Below are 24140 nucleotides of genomic sequence, written 5' to 3'. Positions count from 1 at the left end.
ATAACCAGCATTTTATAGGCCCACCTCACTTTTAAATGCAGACTATAAAATGCATTGGCTAATAGTTGGCTAATAATAATAATTGGCTCGATATCTGCCAAAATTGATTAAATTGGATCAAACAGGATTTTTTAAAAACAGACAATTATCTGACAATATTGGCAGTCTATTGACTATCTCACATTTACCTAGGACGAAGGTGGACCCGACTGTAGCAGTGGCTTTAGGTGTTGAAAAGGTCTTTGATAATTTGAATGGGATTTTTAAATTTAAAACAATGGAAACATTTGGTCTAGGCCAAATATTCATAAATTGGATAAGAGCACTTTACCGTCAGTCTAAGGCCAAAATAATTACGAACTGGCAGATTTCACCAGTTTTCTCTCTACATAGATCTAGTAGACAAGGTTGCCCACTATCTCCAGCTCTATTTGTTCTGGCAATAGAGCCGTTGGCTGAGGCTGTTAGACAGGATCCAGACATAAAGGGTTTTAAAGTAGCCCAGGAAGAATATAAAATTAATTTATTTGCTGATGACGTTTTAGTATATCTGGCTGATCCGACCGGCTCTTTGGTAAGACCTAGGGCCTTGCTGGACAATTATGGTATAGTCTAGGGATGTAAAATAAATTGGAATAAAAGTGAAATTTTACCTTTAGGTAGAGGAGATTATGCCCAATATCAATATGGCACGGTTTAGATGGGTTAAATTCAACATGAAATGTCTGGGGATTAAGTTTAATCATAATTTGGATGACCTTTATAAACTTAATTATCTCCCCTTGCTGTGGAATGTCGAGGAGGACCCACAGAGGTGGATAAACCTTCCTATCACACTGATGGGCAGGGTAAACTGTATAAAAATGAAGATAATGCCAAGACTTCAATATTTTTTTCAGTCTTTACCTATCCCATTATCCAATAACTTTTTTAAGACCCTCAATGGACATATTCTCTATTTTTATGGTCGGGTAAAATATCTAGAATCTCCATGGAAAAATTGACCTGGGACTATAAATTGGGAGGGTTAAAATTACCAAATTTTAAAAAATATTATTTAGCTGCACAAGCATGTTTTATTGCTTCTTTTTCTGATGAGACAACTATTCCTTCTTGGGTTACAATTGGCTTACATATGGTAGGGGAAGAGATGGCAGAAGAATTTATATATAAATGGGACTCCAAATTAATTAAAAAGAAAACAAACAATCCTCTACTGAGACATATAATTTATATCTGGGAAAAATTAAACAATTTATGGGTCTGAAAAAGGAATATCCTCAAAGACGCCTCTATCTCAGAACAGATTAATACCCATGACTATGGGTAATAAATTTCTAGTCACCTGGTATCAACACGGTATCAGGCGCATTGAAGATTGTTATAATCAGCAGAAGCAATTTATGTCTTTTGAGGGACTTAAAAATAAATATAATTTATCTAACAACACATTCTTCTGCTATCTCCAATTACGATCTTTTCTGAGGGATTGTTTGGGTCCATCATTGGCCCTACCAAGGTGCTCAGACATGGAGATTCTAATTCGAAAGGGGAATACAACTAAGTTTATTTCTAATACGTATTCTTTATTCCAGGACCAATGCCCAAAGCTTGGTATATACAGATCAAGGGAGAGGTGGGAGTCGGATTTGGGCATTGTAATTGATCATCAATGTTGGTCACATCTATGCTTGGATAGTGTTACCACTCTTGTCAACTGTAGATACAGGATGATACATTTTAATTTTTTACATCAGTTGTATCTCACACCTGAAAAAATACATGAAAATAAACCAGAAATTTCTGACAAGTGTTTCAGGTGTGGCATAGATATTGGTACCTTTTTGCATTCCACCTGGCTATGCACCAAACTGAGATCTTTTTGGATAGATCTGGGGGAGGTACTGGGAAATATTCTTGGGATGGATTTGCCCCTAGATTCAGAATTGTTTCTTCTGGGGAACTTAGCAGTTTTGAAAGTTAACCTCCCCAGAAATAAATCCAAATTTATTAAAATTGCATTGTCAGCGGCCAGGAAATGCATAGCGGTAACATGGAAATCTGATTCCCTTGTACATATTGATCGTTGGAATAAAGAAATGCAAAGTTGTATACCCCTTGAGAAGATAACTTATACCCTTAGGAATGGATACACTATGTTCATTGAGATTTGGCAACCATATTTGGATTACTTAAATGCCCAGATTGTTTAATCTATTTATTTTAATTTTTAAAAATTAATATATCCCTTATTATTAGCTAGTTTCTTTAATTTGTATTTTAAACTGACTCTGAGAGCTGAATGCCTACTCTTTTTCTTTTTTTTTTCTCTTTTCTTTTTTCTTCTCTCCTTTCTTTCCTCTGTCTTTTATGTTTTTTTTCCTCCCTCCTTTTTTCTAAATGCAGGGAGATGGTGTTGGGAGAGGTGTTCTTTTTTTTTTCTTTCGGACTTATTAATGTATTTGAATTATTTTTTTTCAATATGTATTAATTGTTGTATTAATTGAGTCCTTATATTTCTTCTTTTAAAAAAATTAAATAAGATATAAAACAAAAGAAAATAAACCAAAGCCACTCAGAGACTAAGCATGGGGATTGACACTGTATGACGCGCTATCCACAATAACAAAGTTCTAAGTTGAAGAAAGTAGGTTTGATCCATTATTAAGAAACCAGCAAAGACAAAACAACCTTGTAACGATCCAGCAGAAGAACAGCAGAGGCTCAAAAAGATGACTCACCACCACCTTCTAGAGGACAATTGGGGATGTGCAGTGAAGTCTGTGGATGGCAGGGTGGAGATATGTCTCTACCAAAGGAGGTGTAAGGTGCTCCTTCCCTCCACTACCCTACAGTTCACCCATGGGCAGGGTGTAGCACCCGCTTAGCCCCCTTCCCCCCAATCAGAGTCATGTGAAGTCATAGGAGTAGGTGTATGAGCAGATGGTGCACATCACGTCCTGGTTATGTGACCACTGACGCCAGGCAGACAATCCCTGCAGAGTATTGATCATATCACAGTATAAAAAGACTGCCCAGAAGAAGGCAATGGCAAACCACTTCTGCAGAAAAATTTGCTGAGAACAGTCATGGCCATGAGACCATGATCATCTATATCATACGACATGGCACATATGATGATGATGATGATGATGGTGAATAAAGGTTGGCCTTGATACAACGCCCATATCTCAGTTATGACTACCAAGTCTTTGTACCAATTTATGGGGCAGATCCGCTCTTATCCAATTCAAATTGGTTCTTCTCTAATTTATTGCTTTCACTTGCTGCATTCTAGATTACTTTCCACAGATATTCTAAATCCCATGATCCTGGAGGAACTCAACAGACCAGGCAACATCTATGGAAAAAAAGCACAGTTGATGTTTCTAGCCAAAACGTCGACTGTGCTTTTTTCCATGGATGCTGCCTGGCCTGCTGAGTTCCTCCAGCATGTTAAGTGTTTTGCGCAGATTTCCAGCATCTGCAGATTTTCTCTTGTTTCAAAATCCCATGATATTATGATTACTGACCCCCTTACTGTCATTGGCTCCACTTGACCTGGTACGTTATCCAGAACCAAATCCATCAAGTCCTTGTGGAGACAGGTCAAGAAATTCTCCTGAGCATATTTCAGAAACTCCTCTCCATTATTGCTCTGTATGTTATCCCTATACTGTACATGCCTATGCTTGGATGGTTGGACCACCCCATAATCACTACTCCATGGCTTCCTCACATCTTTGCCATATCCCTGTGAATTACCCCTCAATGACTTCCCTGTTTATTCGATGCCTATAGAATGCCTATATGCCAGTGATGGAATTGCTCCTCTTTTTTAAAATTCCAAACAAGTAGATTATTGTCATATGATATGAGCGATCGTGGTCTTTTTTCTATCCATGACCATGATTATTCTTGTAAAATTTTTTTACAGAAATGGTTTGCCATTGACTTCTTCTGAGCAGAGTGACAGGTGACCCCAGCCATTGTCAGTACCCTTCAGAGATTGTCTGTCTGGCATCAGTGGTCGCAAGACCAGTACTTGTGATACACACCAGCTGCTCATATGACCATCCACCACCTGCTCCCATGGTTTCACGTGACTCTGATCAGGGGGGCTAAACAGGTCCTACACCTTATCCAAGGGTGACTTGCAGGCTAGTGGAGGGAAGGAGTGCCTTACACCTCCTTTGGTAGAGATGTATTTCTACCCCACCACCCAAGGATGCAACATACTGGCCAAAAAAAATTCTATTTCTTCTTTTATTGCTATTTATCTCACCCCCATCCTCTTATACTCTTTCCTTTCTGTTTCATTGCTGATGTCAGGCCCCTCGTTTCCTACTAAATTAATTTGAACCTCCCACCCCCGCAGTAATAATAAACATCTCAATGAAAATTAAAACTGAAAACCTGCAGGTGCTGGAGATCTGCAATCGAAACAGAAAGCGTTAGAAGACACACCAGGTCAATCAGCATCTGTGGAGAGAACCTTAGTCGCATCAAGTATCTTCCTGATCTAGTTGTAGAGCTTCCCCCCTCCACACCCCAGAATCTAGTCAGCCCTCCTGTGGTAGAGGTAGGTACAATTGATTGGTTGTCATCTGAGGACGTCAGTTTGGTTTGTGCAATTCTTCAAGATGATGTCAACTGCACAAAGAAACCTGTGCAGGAGAGTTTAAAATGGAAAAGCCATTGCATTGGGGCAAGGACCTTGGAAGTCTGACTCCAGAGATACAAGTAGTCATCAAGGCTGGGGGTCTTCCATGTGGAGTGGATGTTCATGTCTTCTTCTGTGCCTTGTCATGCCCTTCGCTCTCCACATAGCATTGCAGAGCTGCCTTCCTGGCTGTTGGACCTCACTGTTGATCTCATCCACCCAGCTTGCTGAAGCTGACTTTGCACACTAGGACAGGCATGTCCCTATCTCACCAGTGTACGAGGCCCCCGGCCACCTCACCTGGTTTAGCCCACCCGTTGAAGTGGGGTACCAGGCTGTGGCTGCTGTCGCATGCAAATGGCTACCTGGAGCCCCAGGTGAGAGCCGAGTGTCAGGCGGGGACCAAAGGTGAGCGAGCTGATCCGGAATCGACAAGACAAGCCCCTTCACCACAGCTGCTAGTAGTGCGATCCCTCGAGTTGAGTGTGATGTTCTCCCAAGGGGTTATTCCCTTTCATGGAGAGTGCATGCTGTGAGTTTATTTAACGTGGGGAGGCTGATGCACAGGCAGTCACCACATGGTCCTTGACAGATCAGAGCCAGGGTCCTTCGCATGGAACGCAAGACAACTGGGGACCCTTCACTTCTGCAGCTTCCTCCACCTGTGATGTGATGTGACATCATCTCCACCCTTGAGGTCTTGGTCACTCTTTGTCTGAAACTTCCCCCTTGACCTTACCACCATGGGTGTCCCTACCCGGACCCAAACTCTTCATGGCTTCACTCTCGGGATCCCAGGAACTCACAAGCCTCTCCACCAGAACAAGGTGACAATCCTTGGAGAAGAGATTGTCCATTCACCCCAGGTACAAATAATGCCATATAAAAGGCACTCAGATAGGTAAATAGATATGAAAGGCCTGAGGCATATAGATAAATGAGGCCAGCTCAGTTAGGCAATTGGGTCAGCACTATAATTCTATGACTCTGTGACTCTTCTCACTGGTGCTGTAACCCGCATGGGCTGCCGGCGACGGTGGTGGAGGTGGATACGATAGGGTCTTTTAAGAGACTCCTGGACAGGAGTAACCTGAAGATGATTATCTCAAGGTCCTGCTTCTTCTTCTCTTTTCTAACTCTGATCTGCCTGGAGAACCCCATTTTCTGCTCTGTCTTTGGTGCCACCATGGACCATGACCTTGGTATAACTGGTGGTAGGAGTTCTCTGTAGCCACTCAATGATACCCTGCCCCTGGCACCAGGGACACGATCCCAAAATAATTTTCGCAATCACTGAAACACTTATCCACTCCCCTTACTATGAAATTCCCCTAACTGTGGCGTTCTTAATATTTCTCTGCCTGTCTACATCAGTTGAGTTGTCAATGGTCTTGTTTCTGGCAGCACTCCCCAGAGGAAAAACTTTCCCCCTCCAAACTGAGGACCAGATGAAGGGGAAAATGCCTTCAGCTGCCTCTGAAACACTTGCCTGCTTCTTTTTGTCTGTTTGATTGACACCCATTTCCATTCCCGGAGCTGCTCAATTCCCTAACTGAGGCCAATCTGCTCATCAAGCCAATGTTGGTCCTCAGTGATCCCATTGCTCTGTAACCTGCTCTCCTTCATGTGGTCATTAACTATACCCCACCCTTTCACTCTTGGCTCTCCACCCTCCACCCCACCCCTCTACTCTCCTTCCACCACCTACACCAGGAAAAGTTTTCAGCAGCCAATTACCTTGCCAACCAGCAGCCTCCTGGATGTGGATGGAGACTGGGGTACCAAGGGGAAGTCTATGTGTCATGGGGGGAGCGTATAATCCCAACACCAGAGGATAAGTTGAACTATCAATTTATTGTCAAAGACCAACAAGCAACTAGTGTGCAAAAGAAGGCAAATTGTGAAAATAAAAGGGAGGGGAACATTGACGCTGACCATGAGAGGCCTGCGTCGGGCATTTTCACGCCTTAAAAGGCGCAGATTGGAAGCCTGTGTGGGGCGCCACTCCTCGCACAGACTAGAGCAATGTGTAATTAAATGCCTTGCTCAAGGGCACAAAATAAAAATAAATAAATAATACTGAGAACATGAATTGTAGAGTCCTTGAACGTGAGTCTGTAGGTTGTGGAATTAATTTAGGGTTGAGGTGAGTGAAGTTATCCATGCTGATGGTTGTAGGAGTTTGGAGCTTTGGAGTTGTAGGGGAGCATGGCCTATTCCATGCTGTATCGCTAAATTTTTTTAAAAAACCTTTAAAATATAATGAATAAAAAGCTGTGCCTGAATCTGGTGGTGTGAGACCTCAGGCTCCTGTGCCTTCTGCACAATGATAGTAAGGAGAAGAGTACGTGGCTTGAATGGTGGGGCCCCTTGGTGATGGATGGTGTTTTCTTATGTTCTTTTTTGTGTAATGTGCTCAGTGGTGGGGGGGGGGGCTTTGCCTGTGATGGACTGGGCTGTATCCACCACTTCTTGTAGACTTTTCCAATTATGGGCATTGGTATTTCCATTACCAGACCGTGATGCCATTCCAGTCAGTCAGTGTGTTGTGCAACTGTGAAGCAGGATTGAATTTGAATATAGAAACATAGAAAACCTACAGCACAATACAGGCCCTTTGGCCCACAAAGCTGTGCTGAACATGTCCTTACCTGAGAAATTACCATAGCCCTCTATTTTTCTAAGCTCTATATACCTGTCCAGGAGTCTCTTAAAAGACCCTATCATATCCGCCTCCACCACCGTCGCCAGCAGCCCATTCCATGCACTCACCATTCTCTGCAGAAAAAACTTATCCTTTTTAGTGGAAATGTTTGTTGTGTAGCTTTTTGTAATACTGCTGTTTATTTGGCTGTATTTTAGCTGTGCGTGATCTTATGCGCATTGTAAGTTTTAGTCGTTGAGAAAGATCCCTTTAAAAGATGATGTGATTCTGTTGTAATGAACAATGACACAAATAGAGAAAGTTGCACGTAGAGAAAAGCACGAATTGGACCGCGAATGCATTTTCCCTGGATGTTTACCGACCCGCCGCTATGATAATCCACTCCAGGAATAGATTTGTCACTGTACCAAGTCTAAAAGCATCAGTTGCTTTTTCAGCCAGCTCCGACTTTTGCCATTCTTTTTGTTGTCTGTTATAATACTCAGTGTGTTGTACAAGTCCCAGTACTTCGCCCAAGTACTGTACGTCCTGAGATTAGATGTACTTTCTGCCGGAGGTAAACACCCAAATTTCCTGCCTGAATATCTGATAGAATGATCTGCTGTAGAACTGATATTCAGTTACACTGCCCAGTTATTTGTTTGAGCTTTCAATTTCGAATTGTACTGCCTCTCACTATTTCTACTAGTTAGGGGATCTTATTGAAACCTACTTAATATTGAAAGATCCAGATCAGGTGTACCCAATCTGGGGTCCACGGACACTTCAGTTAACAGTTCGGGTGCATCATGGCTGGGAATCCCTGGCCTAGATAGAGTGGACATGGAGAGGATGTTTCCTCTAGTGGAGGTGTCTCGGACCAGAGGTACTATCTCAGAGTAGAAGGATGTCCCTTAGACCAGAGATGAGGAGTAACTTCTTTAGCCAGCAGAAGGTGAATCTGTGGAATTTGTTGTCATGGATGGCTGTGGAGACCAAGTCTTTGGGTATATTTAAAGAAGAGGCTGATAAGTTCTTGCTTAGTAAAGGTATCAAAGGCTCGCATCCTTCTACAGATGTGTAGTAGAGAGCATCCTAACAAGCTACGTCATTGCATGGTGTGGAAATTGTGGACAGACAGCCCCTACAATGAGTGGTCAAAACTGTCCAACACATCAATAGCACCAGCTACCTGCCATCAAGGACACAGAGGATATACAGAAAGGTGCTGGAAGGAGCCCAGTAACATCATGAAGGATCCCACCCACCCTGCTCATGCGCTGTTCGTCCCGCTCCCCAACACGGAGGAGGCTACGCAGCATCCACACCAGAATCACCAGACCCAAAAACAGTTTCTTTTCCCAATCAGCAAGGCCAATCAACAGCTCCAGCCACTACCCCACCCCATCACACCCTCTACCAGCGCCACTTCATAATCATTTCCTGTCGGAATCACCGTATGTACAGACACGAGCTTCACTTTATGAATCAATCTACGTATAGAAGCTATCTTATGTGTTTACAGTTATTGTGGTTTTGAGTTTTTTCGTGTGGCATCAGATCCAGAGTAACAAATATTTTGTTCTCCTTTACACTTGTGTACCGGAAATTACATTAAACAGTTTTGAATCTTAAATCTTGAATATGCTCCTTTCTTATGCACGTCCCTGTTTTTTTTTACAAATGAAATCAGTTGACTTCTCCCTGTATAAGATGCCAGTGATGGTATTGGCTGTCTGACATACTGATTTGTACCAAGGCACAGCAACACCTTGACAAACAACAACAGGTTCAAGAAATATATCGGGGAGGGACCTATTATAAACAAGTCTCCTATTGTGGCTGCTTAAAGAAAAACGACTTGGAATTATTTCCCTTTATTTGGAATTCCTCAGTTACTTCCATACCAGATGAGAAATATCATGAGCAGTATCAAGTTCCTGGGTGCCAGCATCTCTGAGGACCTATCCTGGGCCCAACATATTAGTACAATTCCAAAGAGGACACGCTGGCAGCTATATTTACACCTCGGACTTCAACTACTGCACAGAGTCTTGTCATCTTCAGAAGTTTTCAGATGACTCTGCCATAGTTGGATGCATCAGCAAGGGAGATGAGGCTGAGTACAGGGCTACGGTAGGAAACTTTGTCACATGGTGTGAGCAGAATTATCTGCAGCTTAATGTGAAAAAGACTAAGGAGCTGGTGGTAGACCTGAGGAGAGCTAAGGCACCGGTGACCCCTGTTTCCATCCAGGGGGTCAGTGTGGACATGGTGAAGGATTACAAATACCTGGGGATACGAATTGACAATAAACTGGACTGGTCAAAGAACACTGAGGCTGTCTACAAGAAAGGTCAGAGCCATCTCTATTTCCTGAGGAGACTGAGGTCCTTTAACAAATGCAGGACGATGCTGAGGATGTTCTACGAGTCTGTGGTGGCCAGTGCTATCATGTTTGCTGTTGTGTGCTGGGGCAGCAGGCTGAGGGTAGCAGACACCAACAGATTCAACAAACTCATTCGTAAGGCCAGTGATGTTGTGGGGATGGAACTGGACCCTCTGACGGTGATGTCTGAAAAGAGGATGCTGTCCAAGTTGCATGCCATCTTGGTCAATGTCTCCCATCCACTACATAATGTACTGGTTGGGCACAGGAGTACATTCAGCCAGAGACTCATTCCACCGAGATGCAACACAGAGCGTCATAGGAAATCATTCCTGCCTGTGGCCATCAAACTTTACAACTCCTCCCTTGGAGAGTCAGACACCCTGAGCCAATAGGCTGGTCCTGGACTTAATTCATAATTTACTGGCATAATTTACATATTATTATTTAACTATTTATTGTTCTATTACTATTTATTATTTATGGTGCAACTGCAATGAAAACCAATTTCCCCCGGGATCAATAAAGTATGACTATGACTATGACTATTTCAATAGGAGTGTGGGTAGATTTGGTATGTCACCAAAGACTCTATCAAATTTCTACAGATGCACCATGGAGAGCATTCCAACTGGTTGCATCACCGTCTGGTATGGGGCAACTGCACAGGATCAGATTAAGCAATATAATCAATATAATCTACACATAATAAGTATCTAATAAAGTGGACACTATGTGTATGTTTGTGATCTTCTGCTGTTGTAGCCCATGCACTTCAAGTTTTGATGGTTGTGCATTCAGAGATTGTAACTTGTGGTTATTTGATTTACTGCCACCTTCCTATCAGCTTGAACCAATCTTCTGGCCTCTTTCATAGAACATCACAGCACAGTACAGGCCCTTCGGCCCACAATGTTGTGCCGACCCTCAAACCCTGCCTCCCATATAAGCCCCCACCTTAAATTCCTCCATATACTTGTCTAGTAGTCTCTTAAACGTCACTAGTGTATCTGCCTCCACCACTGACTCAGGCAGTGCATTCCACGCACGAACCACTTTCTGAGTGAGAAACCTTCCTCTAATATCCCCCTTGAACTTCCCACCCCTTAACTTAAAGACATGTCCTCTTATATTGAGCAGTGGTGCCCTGGGGAAGAGGTGCTGGCTATCCACTCTATCTATTCCTCTTATTATCTTGTGCACCTCTATCCTGTCTCCTCTCATCCTCCTTCTCTCCAAAGAGTAAAGCCCTAGCTCCCATAATCTCTGATCATAATGCATACTCTCTAAACCAGGCAGCATCCTGGTAAATCTCCTCTGTACCCTTTTCAATGCTTCCACATCCTTCCTTTGGTGCGGTGACCAGAACTGGACACAGTACTCCAAATGTGGCCTAACCAGAGTTTTATAGAGCTGCATCATTACATCGCAACTCTTAAACTCTATCCCTCGACTTATGAAAGCTAACACCCCATAAGATTACTTAACTACCCTTCCACCTGTGAGGCAACTTTCAGGGATCTGTGGACATGTACCCCGAGATCCCTCTGCTCCTTCACACTACCAAGTATCCTGCCATTTACTTTGTACTCTGCCTTGGAGTTCGTCCTTCCAAAGTGTACCACCTCAGACTTCTCCGGGTTGAACTCCATCTGCCACTTCTCAGCCCACTTCTGCATCCTATCAATGTCTGTCTGCAATCTTTGACAATCCTCTTAACTATCTACAACACCACCAACCTTTGTGTCGTCTGCAAACTTGCCAACCCACCCTTCTATCCCCACATCCAGGTCATTAATAAAAATCACAAAAAGTAGAGGTCCCAGAACAGATCCTTGTGGGACACCACTAGTCACAATCCTCCAATCTGAATGCACTCCCTCCACCATGACCCTCTGCCTTCTGCAGGCAAGCCAATTCTGAATCCACCTGGCCAAACTTCCCTGGATCCCATGCCTTATGACTTTTTGAATAAGTCTACCGTGTGGAACCTTGTCAAATGCCTTACTAAAATCCGTATAGATCACATCCACTGCACTACCCTCATCTATATGCCTGGTCACCTTCTCAAAGAACTCTATCAGACTTGTTAGACACGATCTGCCCTTCACAAAGCCATGCTGACTGTCCCTGATCAGACCATGATTCTTTAAATGCCCATAGATCCGATCTCTAAGAATCTTTTCCAACAGCTTTCCCACCACAGACATAAGGCTCACTGGTCTATAATTACCCGGACTATCCCTACTACTTTTTTGAACAAGAGGACAACATTTGCCTCCCTCCAATCCTCCAGTACCATTCCCATGGACAACAAGGACATAAAGATCCTAGCCAGAGGCTCAGCAATCTCTTCCCTCACCGCGTGAAGCAGCCTGGGGAATATTCCGTCAGGCCCCGGGGACTTATCCGTCCTGGTGTATTTTAACAACTCCAACACCTCCTCTCCCTTAATATCAACATGCTCCGGAACATCAACCTCACTCATATTGTCCTCACCATCAAGTTCCCTCTCATTGGTGAATACCAAGGAGAAGTATTCATTGAGGACCTCGCTCACTTCCACAGCCTCCAGGCACATCTTCCCACCTTTATCTCTAATCGGTTCTACCTTCACTTCTGTCATCCTTTTTTTCTTCACATAATTGAAGAATGCCTTGGGGTTTTCCTTTACCCTACTCGCCAAGGCCTTCTCATGCCCCCTTCTTGCTCTTCTCAGCCCCTTCTTAAGCTCCTTTCTTGCTTCCTTATATTCCTCAATAGACCCATCTGATCCTTGCTTCCTAAACCTCATGTATGCTGCCTTTGTCCACCTGACTAGATTTTCCACCTCACTTGTCACCCATGGTTCCTTCACCCTGCCATTTTTCATCTTTCACCGGGACAAATTTATCCCTGACATCCTGCAAGAGATCTCTAAACATCGACCACATGTCCATAGTACATTTCCTTGCAAAAACATCATCCCAATTCACACCTGCAAGTTCTAGCCTTATAGCCTCATAATTTGCCCTTCCCCAATTAAAAATTTTCCTGTCCTCTCTGATTCTATCCTTTTCCATAATAATGCTGAAGGCCAGGGAGCGGTGGTCACTGTCCCCCAGATGCTCACCCACTGAAAGATCTGTGACCTCACCCGGTTCATTACCTAGTACTAGATCTAGTATGGCATTCCCCTTGTCGGCCTGTCCACATACTGTGACAGGAATCCGTCCTGGACACCCTTAAACTCTGCCCCATCTAAACCCTTGGAACTAATCAGGTGCCAATCAATATTAGGGAAGTTAAAGTCACCCATGATAATAATCCTGTTATTTTTGCACCTTTCCAAAATCTGCCTCCCAATCTGCTCCTCTGTATCTCTGCTGCTACTAGGGGGCCTATAGAATACCCCCAACAGAGTAACTGCTCCCTTCCTGTTCCTGACTTCCACCCATACTGACTCAAAAGAGGATCCTGCTACATTACCCATCCTTTCTGTAGCTGTAATATTATCCTTGACCAGTAATGCCACCCCTCCTCCCCTTTTTCCGCCCTGTCTATCCCTTTTAAAGCACTGAGATCCAGGAATATTGAGAATCCATTCCTGCCCTGGTGCCAGCCAAGTCTCTGTAATGGCCACTACATCATAATTCCATGTATGTATCCAAGCTCTCAGTTCATCACCTTTGTTCCTGATGCTTCTTGCATTGAGGTATACACACTTCAGCCCTTCTACCTTACTGTCTTTACACCCTTTATTCTGCTTCTCTTCCCTCAAAGCCTCTCTATATGTTAGATCTGGCTTTATTCCATGCACTTCTTTCACTGCTCTATCGCTCCGGATCCCATCCCCCTTGCAAATTAGTTTAAACCCTCCCGAACCATGCTAGCAAACCTACCTGCAAGGATATTGCTCCCCCTAGAGTTCAGGTGCAACCCATCCAATCTGCACAGGTCCCACCTTCCCCAGAAGAGATCCCAACGATCCGAATATCTAAAACCCTGCTCCCTGCACCAACTCCTCAGCCACGCATTCAACTGCCATCTCCTCCAATTCTTACCATCACGGTCACGTAGCACTGGCAGCAATCTTGAGAACGCCACCCTTGAGGTCCTGTTCTTCAGCCTTCTGCCTAGTTCCCAAAACTCACACTTCAGGACCTCATCCCTCTTCCTGCCTTTGTCGTTGGTCCCTACATGTATCACGACTTCTGGTTGCTTTCCCTTTCGTACCAGGATGTCGTGCACCTGGTCAGAGACATCCCGGACCCTGGCACCCGGCAGGCAACAAACCATGCGGGTGTCCTTCTCATGTCCACAAATTCTCCTGTCTGCTCCCCTGACTATAGAGTCTCCAATGACGACAGCTCTCCTCTTCTCCGTCCCACCCTTCTGCACCACCGCGTCAGACTCAGTTCCGGAGGCCCTGCCACCGTGGCTCACACCTGGTCGGTCGTCCCCGCAACAGTATCCAGGACGGTAAACTTATTATTCAGGGGAATGGCTACAGGGGTGCTCTGCACTACCTGTCTGCTCACCTTCACTTTCCCCTCTCTGACTGTCACCCAACTACCTGTTTCCGACTGCCTAGGTGTGACTACCTCCTTGTAGCTCTCATCTATGACTGCCTCATTCTCCATTACGAGTCGAAGGTCATCCAGCTGCTGCTCCAGATTCCTTACGCGGTCTTCCAGATCACCCAGCCATATGCACTTCTGGCAGATGTGACTCTGCAAGAGAGGGGTGTACCCCCAAGACTGCCACATCTCACATGAGAGGCACATCACCGTCTCAGGAGGCATTGTAAAGACTAACTGTGAGCAAGCTTGTCCTCCGCCTCTTCTCGTCGAAGCCTCAAAGCTCCACTCCTTCACTGGCCCACTCACTCACTGGTCGCTTTCCACAGGCCGCTTCACTTGAGCTATCCCTCTATTTATGTGTTTGAGCTTTTCAAAATGCTCGGTCGCCTGACCTCGACTGCCCAATCAGCTGCTTTCTGCTGAGTCTAAGCTATTCAGATCTTGATTGGCTAATCAATGGCTTTCTGCTGATCTATTCAAATCTTGATTGACTTGATTGCACAGACCAACTGCCAAAACTGCCAGAATCTCTTGAGTCAAAGCCTCAAAGCTCCACTCCTTCACTGGCCCACTCACTCGCTGGCCGCTTTCACCAACAAGGCATTTTCACCCACAGAACTCCTGCTCACTGGATGTTTTTTTTCTGTTTTTCACTCCATTCTCTGTAAACTCTAGAGACTGTTATGTGTGAAAATCCCAGGAGGTCAGCAGTTTCTGAGGTAGTCAAACCCTGTCTGGCACCAACAATCATTCAATGGTCAAAGTCACTTAGATCACGTTTCTTCCCCATTCTAATGATTGGTCTGAACAACAAATGAACCTTTTGACCACGTCTGCATGCTTTTATGCATTGAACTGCTGCCATGTGAATGGCCGATTATATATTTGGATTAACAATCAGGTAATAAAGTGACTACTGAACGTATGTTCATGATAATAAGCCTGATTCTAATTTTGGTTTAATGTCTAACTGGTTACCAAGTATTAAAAACACACATTATAATTAATGCACTGTGACCTAACCTTGGTCTGAGCAATGGATGCAGCATTGTATGGTTGTTAAGGGAGATTAATGAGTTTATGCATCAAAAGCATCTTCCTTTCATGGATGGAAATTGAAGGATTGAGGATCCATTAAGATGTCATCTTATGAGTTAGCAAAAGGCACCAAGGAGATTACATGAAGTGCAGCAAAGCATCTGCTGGAGTGTTGGCAGAAGGCTTTCAACCTACTCCAGTCTGTGTGGCACTATCTGGAAGCAATTCACATGGTCTCAGTGCCAAATGGATAAAGAAGAAAGCCTCTCATCCAGATCCTTATCCAGAGACAGGTCCTGCTGAGCAATAACCTTAGAAACACAGGGTAAGGACAGGTTCCATTATGAAGATCATAACATGCACTAAGTAGTGATTCTTATGCTTCATAAACACAAGAGGTTCTGCAGATAAAGTGATCCATAGTAACACACACAAAATGCTGGAGGAACCTAGGTCTTGTGTTATTGCTCTTATATAATATCTTCTTGTGCTCCTCTGTTACCAGAGAAGAGCTGCATGTTCTTGAGATGGAGCCTCAGTGAGCTTCCCATGACTCACATCTCCAACATGGAAGAAAAATATGGTGGCTTTTGGCTCAAAAGAAGAGAAGGAAGGTCGACTGACAGTCCAAGCAGCAGAAACAAAATTTAGCCTAAAGGAAGGAAATACTTTAGTTTTAATCTAGTGTGGTGATTGGTTGTCTATCATATATGATGATGACAATGATAGCTGTTCAGGAGAGATTTTAATTGGAAAAGCCATTACACGGGGGCAGTGCCACTTTCTTCATCTTGGAAGTCCAAGTCCGGAGGCATGAGTAGTCCTCACAGCTGGGGTCTTCCTTGGTTGCAATTGATGACCATGACTCTTTTCTGTGCTTTGTCATACCCTTCACTCTCCACAAAGCATTGCAGAATTGCCTTCCTGGCCTTCCCATCTCATTGTTGATCTCATCTGCATAGTCCGCCAGAGCTGACTTCACGTGCTAGGACAGACACGTGAAGAGATTTATAAAAGAAGTAACTATGCACGTTGAATTTTTTTCCAAAGTTTTACAACGTTTGGTCTTTTGGTCTTTGTTATAAAATGTACCTGTCATAGTCCGGTCCGTGAAGTCCATGCTCTGGTTCACGGTCTGGTCCATGGTTCCGTGTTCCGGGGTTTCTGGTTTTCCCTAGTTTCTGTTGTGGGCACATGTTACTTGTTTTGGGGCTGAGACATAAATACCTCTGCAAACCAGAGACTGGCTGCTGGACTGTCCTGTTCCCCTCCCTGTCTTCCCCTCCCCCCCTCGCCTGACTCTCTGCCTGGATTCCTTGTCTGGATACCCTGCTGGAGCAAGACCGGAGCCTTGTTAGGTCAAGATAAGGAACTATCTTTCGTTGTGTGGAATTGTCTCTCTGTGTCCACGCCTTCGCTGGGTGGGTCTGGCCATTTGCCGCCACCTTGTGTTGGGATCCGTCTCTTCATGTTCAGTGTTCTGTGTATGAGTCCCGGCCCTACGTCCTGTTCCCAAGGAGGGGTCCCGGCTCTGTATTATGTGTGTGGGTCCTGGCCCTATGTTCTGTTCGCAAGGAGGGGTCCCAGCTCTGTGTTCCGTGCTCCTGTCTCTTCTAGTCCAAGGCTCCGTGTTCCTGAAGGCCCTCGTCCAGTCCGTGCCTAGCCCAGTCCTATCCGAGTCCTGTCCATGTGCCTTTACCTGTCCTTGTGTCTCGCCCTACCCAGGAGTTCCACACCCAAGCCATGTCCAGTCCTGTAGACTCGTCTTGTCCTCGCCTAGTTCTGGAGTCCGAGCCCAAGTCAAGTCCCAGGTTCTGGGTCCTTGCCCAGTCTCTGGCTTGGAGTCCATACCCAAGCCTCGAAGTACCCTCGACCCAAGACCCCAGACTTCAGGCCTGAAGACCAAGACCCCACCCTGCCTCCATGCTCAAGCCTCAAGACCAAGACCCCAGCCTCTCTCCAAGCTCAAGCTTCAAGACCAAGACCCCAGCCGGTCTCCAAGCTCAAGCCTCAAGACCAAGACCCCAGCCTGTCTCCAAGCTCAAGCCTCAAGACCAAGACCCAGCTGGTCTCCAAGCTCAAGCCTCAAGACCAAGACTCCAGCTTGTCTCCAAGCTCAAGTCTCAAGACCAAGACCCCAGCCTGTCTCCAAGCTCAAACCTCAAGACGAAGACCCCAAGCCTGTCTCCAAGCTCAAGCCTCAAGACGAAGACCCCAGCCTGTCTCCAAGCTCAAGCCTCAAGACCAAGACCCCAGCCTGTCTCCAAGCTCAAGCCTCAAGACCAAGACCCCAGCCTGTCTCCAAGCTCAAGCCTCAAGACCAAGACCCCAGCCTGTCTCCAAGCTCAAGCCTCAAGACCAAAACCCCAGCCTGTCTCCAAGCTCAAGCCTCAAGACCAAGACCCCAGCCTGTCTCCAAGCTCAAGCCTCAAGACCAAGACCCCAGCCTGTCTCCAAGCTCAAGCCTCAAGACCAAGACCCCAGCCTGTCTCCAAGCTCAAGCCTCAAGACCAAGACCCCAGCCTGTCTCCAAGCTCAAGCCTCAAGACCCAAGACCCCAGCCTGTCTCCAAGCTCAAGCCTCAAGACCAAGACCCCAAGCCTGTCTCCAAGCCTCAAGCCTCAAGACCCAAGACCCCAAGCCTGTCTCCAAGCCTCAAGCCTCAAGACCCAAGACCCCAGCCTGTCTCCAAGCTCAAGCCTCAAGACCAAGACCCCAAGCCTGTCTCCAAGCCTCAAGCCTCAAGACCCCAACCTCCAGTCCTGCAGACATGTCATGTCCATACCTGTTTCTGGGGCCTGAGCCCGAGGCAAGACCCAGGTTCTGAGTCCCTGTCCAGTCTCTGGCTCGGGGTCCAAGCCCTAGTCTGCGTTCTTGTCCCTGCTCCTTGTCTGTATCCTGACACGTCCGTACTCTAGTCAAGTCCTGTTCCTTGTACTTCAGTGTCTGTGCCTTGGGTCCGTTCCCAATGCCCCCTTTGTGACAGTACCAACAAACTGATGGAATTACTCACTTTTTTATTGATGTATCTGATGGTTTGGCCAGGCTTTACTGAAAACACCTTCTATGTTTAATGAGAGTAACTAAATATGTTTGGCTGTCTCCAACATCTAACCACAAATGGGATGGCAAGGAAAGGAGATGCATTGTGATTCTCCATGCCAGATTTGTTTTAAGTTTTCTGGACCTTATTCTTCCTGTTCATGAAAAGCGGTGGTGTTCCAAACGTGGGGGCTTGAGTAGGAAGGAACGTGTTATACATTCTGCCAACTGCAAGGGGTGGAAATTTTTTGATTTATAACATTGTGATACCATCAGGTCAATTAGTGAAATGACAGTCAATTGCAGTAGAACTGGAGATGATTTTTTCTTTTGATGCAACCTTCAATGGTGTACCTTCCGGACCTAAGAAGCTTTGCATGTAGAACATGCATAAAATTGGGCAATGCATACGCTGCTCTTGGAGTATTTCTGAATTATCTCATAAACTGCAAGATTCAAGTTTATTTATCATACGTACATCAAAATATACAGTGAAATGTATCATTTGCTTTAGTAACCAACACACCTGATGGTGTGCTGAGGGCAGCCCACAAATGTCGCCACACATTACAGCGTCAGCATTAGTATGCCCACACACATTTCTCTCACTCTAGGATAGACCACCATCTTCAGTTTCCAGCCTCCAGCAGACATTGGACTCGCAGAAATTGGCCCTATGACTACCCCAGCAAACTCACAGAGTTCCACAGAATCAAGTCTCTGGCCGACGGGCCTCAACTTCTGGACTTCAGATTCAATCCTGGGGTCTCGATTCTTAACATCAGCTCCAGAACCCGCAAATCACCAAAACTAGACCACGAACTCTAGACTTGCTGCTTCCGAATTACCACAGAGAGATGTTTTACCTTATATTCATATAATCTTAGTTCAAGGCCATGTTATTTAATAGTATGTGAAATCTTGTCTGAAGCGATTTTTATTTATGGACTTACTGACTTGCTTGACATCTTTACCTGGTTAATGCATTAAAATAATAATCAAACAAAGCAGGCAGCAATGTAAACTACCCTTGTAAATGATGGTTACTTCATGATAGAGCTGACCATTCCCCCACTCCACCACTGATACACAGAATCAGCAGTTTGTACTATCTACAGGGTGCACTGCAACAACTAATCAAGACTCCTTGGACATCACCTTCCAAGTCCACAACCTCTACCAGCTGGAAGGACAAGGGCTGCAAAACACGTGGAACACCACCATCTGGAAGTTGCCCTCCAAGTTACACGTCATCCCGACTTGGAAATAAATTGTTGTTCCTTCACTATCACCGAGTCAAAATCCCGGAAATCTCTCCTGAGTATCATTGTGAATATACCCACACCTCAAGGACTTCAGTGGTTCAAGAAGGCAGCTCACCACCGGCAACAAGGGATTGCCAATTAAATATCGGCTCAGCTTACATTGCTTGAGTCTGTCTGATCTCCTAACTAATTAACTCCCCAAATTACCTTCCTCCTCTCTCGCGCTCAGTATTCCTCTGGACTTGTTTCCGGCCATGTTTCCAAGTGGTAGTCTGAACCCTCACTTGCCTTCAGAACTGCCCTCAATGTCACTTTGATATTCCAACTAGTGGAAGAGCTGAGTTTACAAATCAACCTTTTACCGATTAATTTATCTTGTTCCTCTCCTCATCTTGTGCCATTTCTTTCGCATTTGTGTGTGTGTTTTTCACGAGGCTGAGTTGTGAGTTAGGTGTTCAAACTAGCATGTGTGGAAGAAGCAGACTGAATTCAAACCCTGGGACCATTCACCCTGAAGTCTGGTGCTGATGCTACTTCACCACCGGCCAGCTAATTAATTTATCTGCCAAACATTAATTTCTTATATTATTTCATTAGCCACTTAATTTGTTATAAGTGTGTTAAGAAAACATACAGTCTTGCACTAGCAGTAAACAAAGCTTTACTTTTTCCTAGAGCTTCCACAAAGCACTGGTAGCACTGGAGACACAGATACACGTCCACCGCACCCCACACCCCACTCCCCGGCTGCATCCAATCCCCTCGCCAAATAGGGCAGTAAGACTCTTTTTAAAGCTGCCCAGATCTGAATCATTTGCAGCTAGTGGTTGTACATCAAGAGTTCACAACCATTTTTATTCCATTTAGCAAGGAGTCCTTGGACCCTAGGTTGGCAACCCTTGTTCGAAACGAAAATGAAAATGAAAATTTTATCAGTACCTCTTGAATGGAAAACATCAGTCCTGGCTTTGCCTCAAACTTTGGAAGTGCAGCATTTTGTGCAATCTGCTCTTAACTAGCTTCTCAATTATTAGCATGAACTTGAGTAATTAGTAACTACTTAACTTCAAGGTTGAACAAGAAACCTGCAAGCTACGTACAGGTCAATGGACAGGAGGAACTTTATTGACTTGCCCTGGCAGGCAAATGATATAACAGCATCAGTTGTGTTTCCCCGTACTGCAGACGCAGCTGAATGGTCACACTGTACCTAGTACTTTATTTACATGGTTCTTATTTTGTCCAGTTTTAGCACTGGATTGTGTGCTTTGTATTTTGTGGGAGAAACTGAATGAATTAAAGGAACAGTGTTTCATATTTAGACTGGCTATCCAGTAAGGTGGCAGAGTTTTTGGTTACTGCAGCTTCTATGGGGTCAACCAAAGGTGTTATTCTCCTTTTTTTAACAGTCGCAAGATCCTGCTGGTCATTAAAAATGTGAAGTACTGCAGGCCTACCACATCGGCAAGCCACTCATTGGTGGGGAAACTGAAGAAGATGGACGGTGCAGATCATGCTGCTGCCTGTTTGGGGGGGACGTTGGAATAGTCGGTGTGTAAAGGCGGTGTGTGGTCTAACAGCGAGTAATCTTCTCAATCGCTTTTCTTGTGATCGCAAGACCACTTTGGACATTGTTAATGTGGAATGCTGCAAGTCCGATTCACTGGTTTATTGGAGGACGACAGGGGCGGATGGCGGATGAGCTGCATGGCCTTGGTCATAGCAAAGACTAAGCGTCAAGCCACGGTGTCACCTCTTCACAGCCACTTTTATATATTATAGGCATCCGTTAGTCTCGTGAGACCATGGATTTGCGCCTTGGAAGGTTTCCAGGGCGCAGGCCTGGGCAAGGTTGTATAGGAGATCGGCAGTTGCCCATGCTACAAGTCTCCCCTCTCCACGCCACCGATGTTGTCCAAGGGAAGGACACTAGGGCCGATACAGCTTGACACTGGTGTTGTCGCAGAGCAATGTGTGGTTAAGTGCCTTGCTCAAGGACACAACACGCTGCCTCAGCTGAGGCATGAACGAGCAACCTTCAGATCACTAGACCGACGCCTTAACCACCTGCCCACGCGCCAACACCACAACCAGTAGAGAGAGAGAGGTGTCAGAGTTGTTGCCCTCTACCGGAGTCGGTGTGGCATGGCGTCCAAGCTGGAGTTGGTGCTGCCCCCAGTGTTCCCTCGACAGAAGACAAGCTCTATTGTCGACTGCAGATTCCTGCAATGTTCATGGACTCGGGGTCTTGGATTATAGATTTTTTGTCTGATTGTATTTGACCGGTACCTTATACCTTATAGCTCTCTTACGTGCCGTGTGTGAAGGTGGCGCTGTTTTTTGCACCTTGGCTGTGGAGCAGTGCTTTTTTGTTTGTCTGTATTCATGGATATCCATGTACGGCTGAATGACAATTAAACTTGTCTTGTTTCAGAATGGGTGTTTTAATTGTAGAAACTTGCATTAGACAGTGAGAAAGACTATCAAAGCTTGCAGTGGGATCTGAACCAGCTGGAAAAATGTGCTGAACAATGGCAGATGGAACTTAATGGAGACAAGTGTAAGGTGTTACACCTTGGAAGGGCAAACCAGGGCAGGATTTAAACGTTGAATGGTAGAGCACTGAGGAATGTGTAGAACAGAGGGATCTGTAAATACAGATCCATAATTCCTTGAAATGGTGTCTCAAGTAGATAGGGTTTAGGGAGATGATAGGGTCCATCACCTCCCTCCCCCTCTGGTGCTCCTCCCTCTTTTCTTTCTTCCATGGCCTGCTGTCCTCTCTGTCAGATTCACCCTTCTCCAGCCCTGTATCCCTTTCAGCAATCAACTTCTCAGCTCTTCACTTCACCCCTCCCGCCTCCCAGTTTCACCTATCACTTTGTGCTTCTTCCTTCCCCCCTCCCCCCCATCTTCTAACTCTGACCTTATCTTTTTTCTCCAGTCCTAATGAAGGGTCTCGGCTTGAAACGTCAACCATACTCTTTTCCATCAATGCTGCCTGGCCTGCTGAGTTCCTCCGGCAAGTTTGTGTGTGTTGCTTGGATTTCCAGCACTTGCAGGTTTTCTCTTGTTGCGGTGGTAAAGTGAGGTTTTGGCACTTTGACCTTCATAATCAGAGTGCTGAGTACATACAGGAGTTTGATCTTATGCTGAGTTTCTATAAGATGTTGGTGAGACCTAATTTGGGGTACTGTGTGCAGTTCTGGTCATTTACCGACAGGAAAGATATCAAGAAGTTTGAATGAGTGCAGAGAAAACTTACAAGGTGTTGTTGGGTCCAGAGGACCTGAGTTATAGGGAAAAGTTGAACAGGTTAGGGCTTTATTCCTTGGAGCATAGGAAAATGAGAGGAGATTTGATAGAGGTATACAAAATTGTGAAAGGTTTAGATAGGGTAAATGCCACTGAGGTTGGATGAGACAAGAACTAGATGTCATAGGTTAAGGGTGAAAGGTGAAATGTTTAAGTGGAACATGAGGGGGGCAAGTTCTTCAAGGAGGGTGGCGAGAATGTGGAGCAAGCTGCCAGCGGAACTGGTGGATGTGGTCTTGATTTCAACATTTAAGAGAAATTTGAATAAGTACAAGGATGGGAGGGTGATGGAGGGCTATGGTCCAGGTAAAGGTCAACAGGACTAGGCAGAGTAATAGTTCGGTACAGACTAGATGGCCAAAGGGCCTGTTTCTGTGCTCTATGATGCTATAAGGAGAGTATCTTTCAAATTTTATTCCCTGAACTTTGGTGCTCTGAATTTTAAATATCTTTATTAAAATATTCTTAGTTTCTTACTCAAGTTAGAACACTGAAGATCTTTAAGCCAAGTGTTGATACGTGGTTGGCATGGAGTAGGATGGGCCAAGTGGCCTGCTCCCGAGCTATGTGGCTCTGACATTATATTCCAGTGGAGAAGACCGGGAGAAATGGGAGGACATAGATAAGGTGAATGGTCACACTGTTTTCCCCAGGGTAGAGGAGTCGAAAACCAGAGGGCATAGGTTAAAGGTGAGAGGGGAAAGGATTTAAAAGGGACCTCAGAGGTAAGTTGTTCTTACACACAGATGCTGCTGGTTCATTGTCTGCCATCAGATATCTGAATGGACAACAAACTGACCAATGAACACTACCTTCCTATGTTTGCTCTTGCTCTTTTTTGCATTAGTTATTTAATTTAACATCTACAGTATGGCAAATTGTGCCCTTACTGTTTGCAGGACCACTAGTCCATAACACGTGGGTTTCCTCTCACATTCCAGAGACGTACAGGTTAGCAAGTTTATTGGTCACATGGAATTGTTGGGCCAGTAGGGCCTGTTAGTGCACTGTATCTCTGAGACAAAATAACTTTTCAAGGCAGTGAATACATTACTGGCAACAAACACTTCGTAGTGTCCTAAGGTTATGTAGGCACAAACTAAGATAGAACTATTTAACTAATATTCATTTTTGAAAATTGAGATATGACTGAGTCTAGAAATGACACGGATTGAAAATTGGCCGGCTGACAGAAAACAAAGAGTAGCGATTAACGGGTCCC

At 45.0% G+C, this 24140-nt stretch overlaps 1 protein-coding gene across 3 annotated transcripts in view; it reads right to left on the bottom strand.

The window, feature by feature from the left end:
- The window catches only part of LOC134355030 (kynurenine--oxoglutarate transaminase 3-like), a 185124-nt gene that overhangs the window by 133999 nt on the left and 26985 nt on the right, over nucleotides 1-24140 (bottom strand). Inside the window, exon 1 of one of the 3 annotated variants that reach the window (XM_063064688.1) lies at nucleotides 20543-20570. The exons of the other annotated variants lie outside the window; for them this stretch is intronic. Within the exon in view, the coding sequence (XP_062920758.1) occupies nucleotides 20543-20560 (18 nt within the window). The 5' untranslated portion in view covers nucleotides 20561-20570. Of the gene's footprint in view, nucleotides 1-20542; nucleotides 20571-24140 lie in introns of those variants that run through there. 3 annotated transcript variants of the gene reach the window in all.

Source organism: Mobula hypostoma, chromosome 12, assembly GCF_963921235.1.
Source record: "Mobula hypostoma chromosome 12, sMobHyp1.1, whole genome shotgun sequence".
Taxonomy (NCBI): Eukaryota; Metazoa; Chordata; class Chondrichthyes; order Myliobatiformes; family Myliobatidae; genus Mobula; species Mobula hypostoma.
This window is presented reverse-complemented; position numbering and strand designations above follow the sequence as displayed.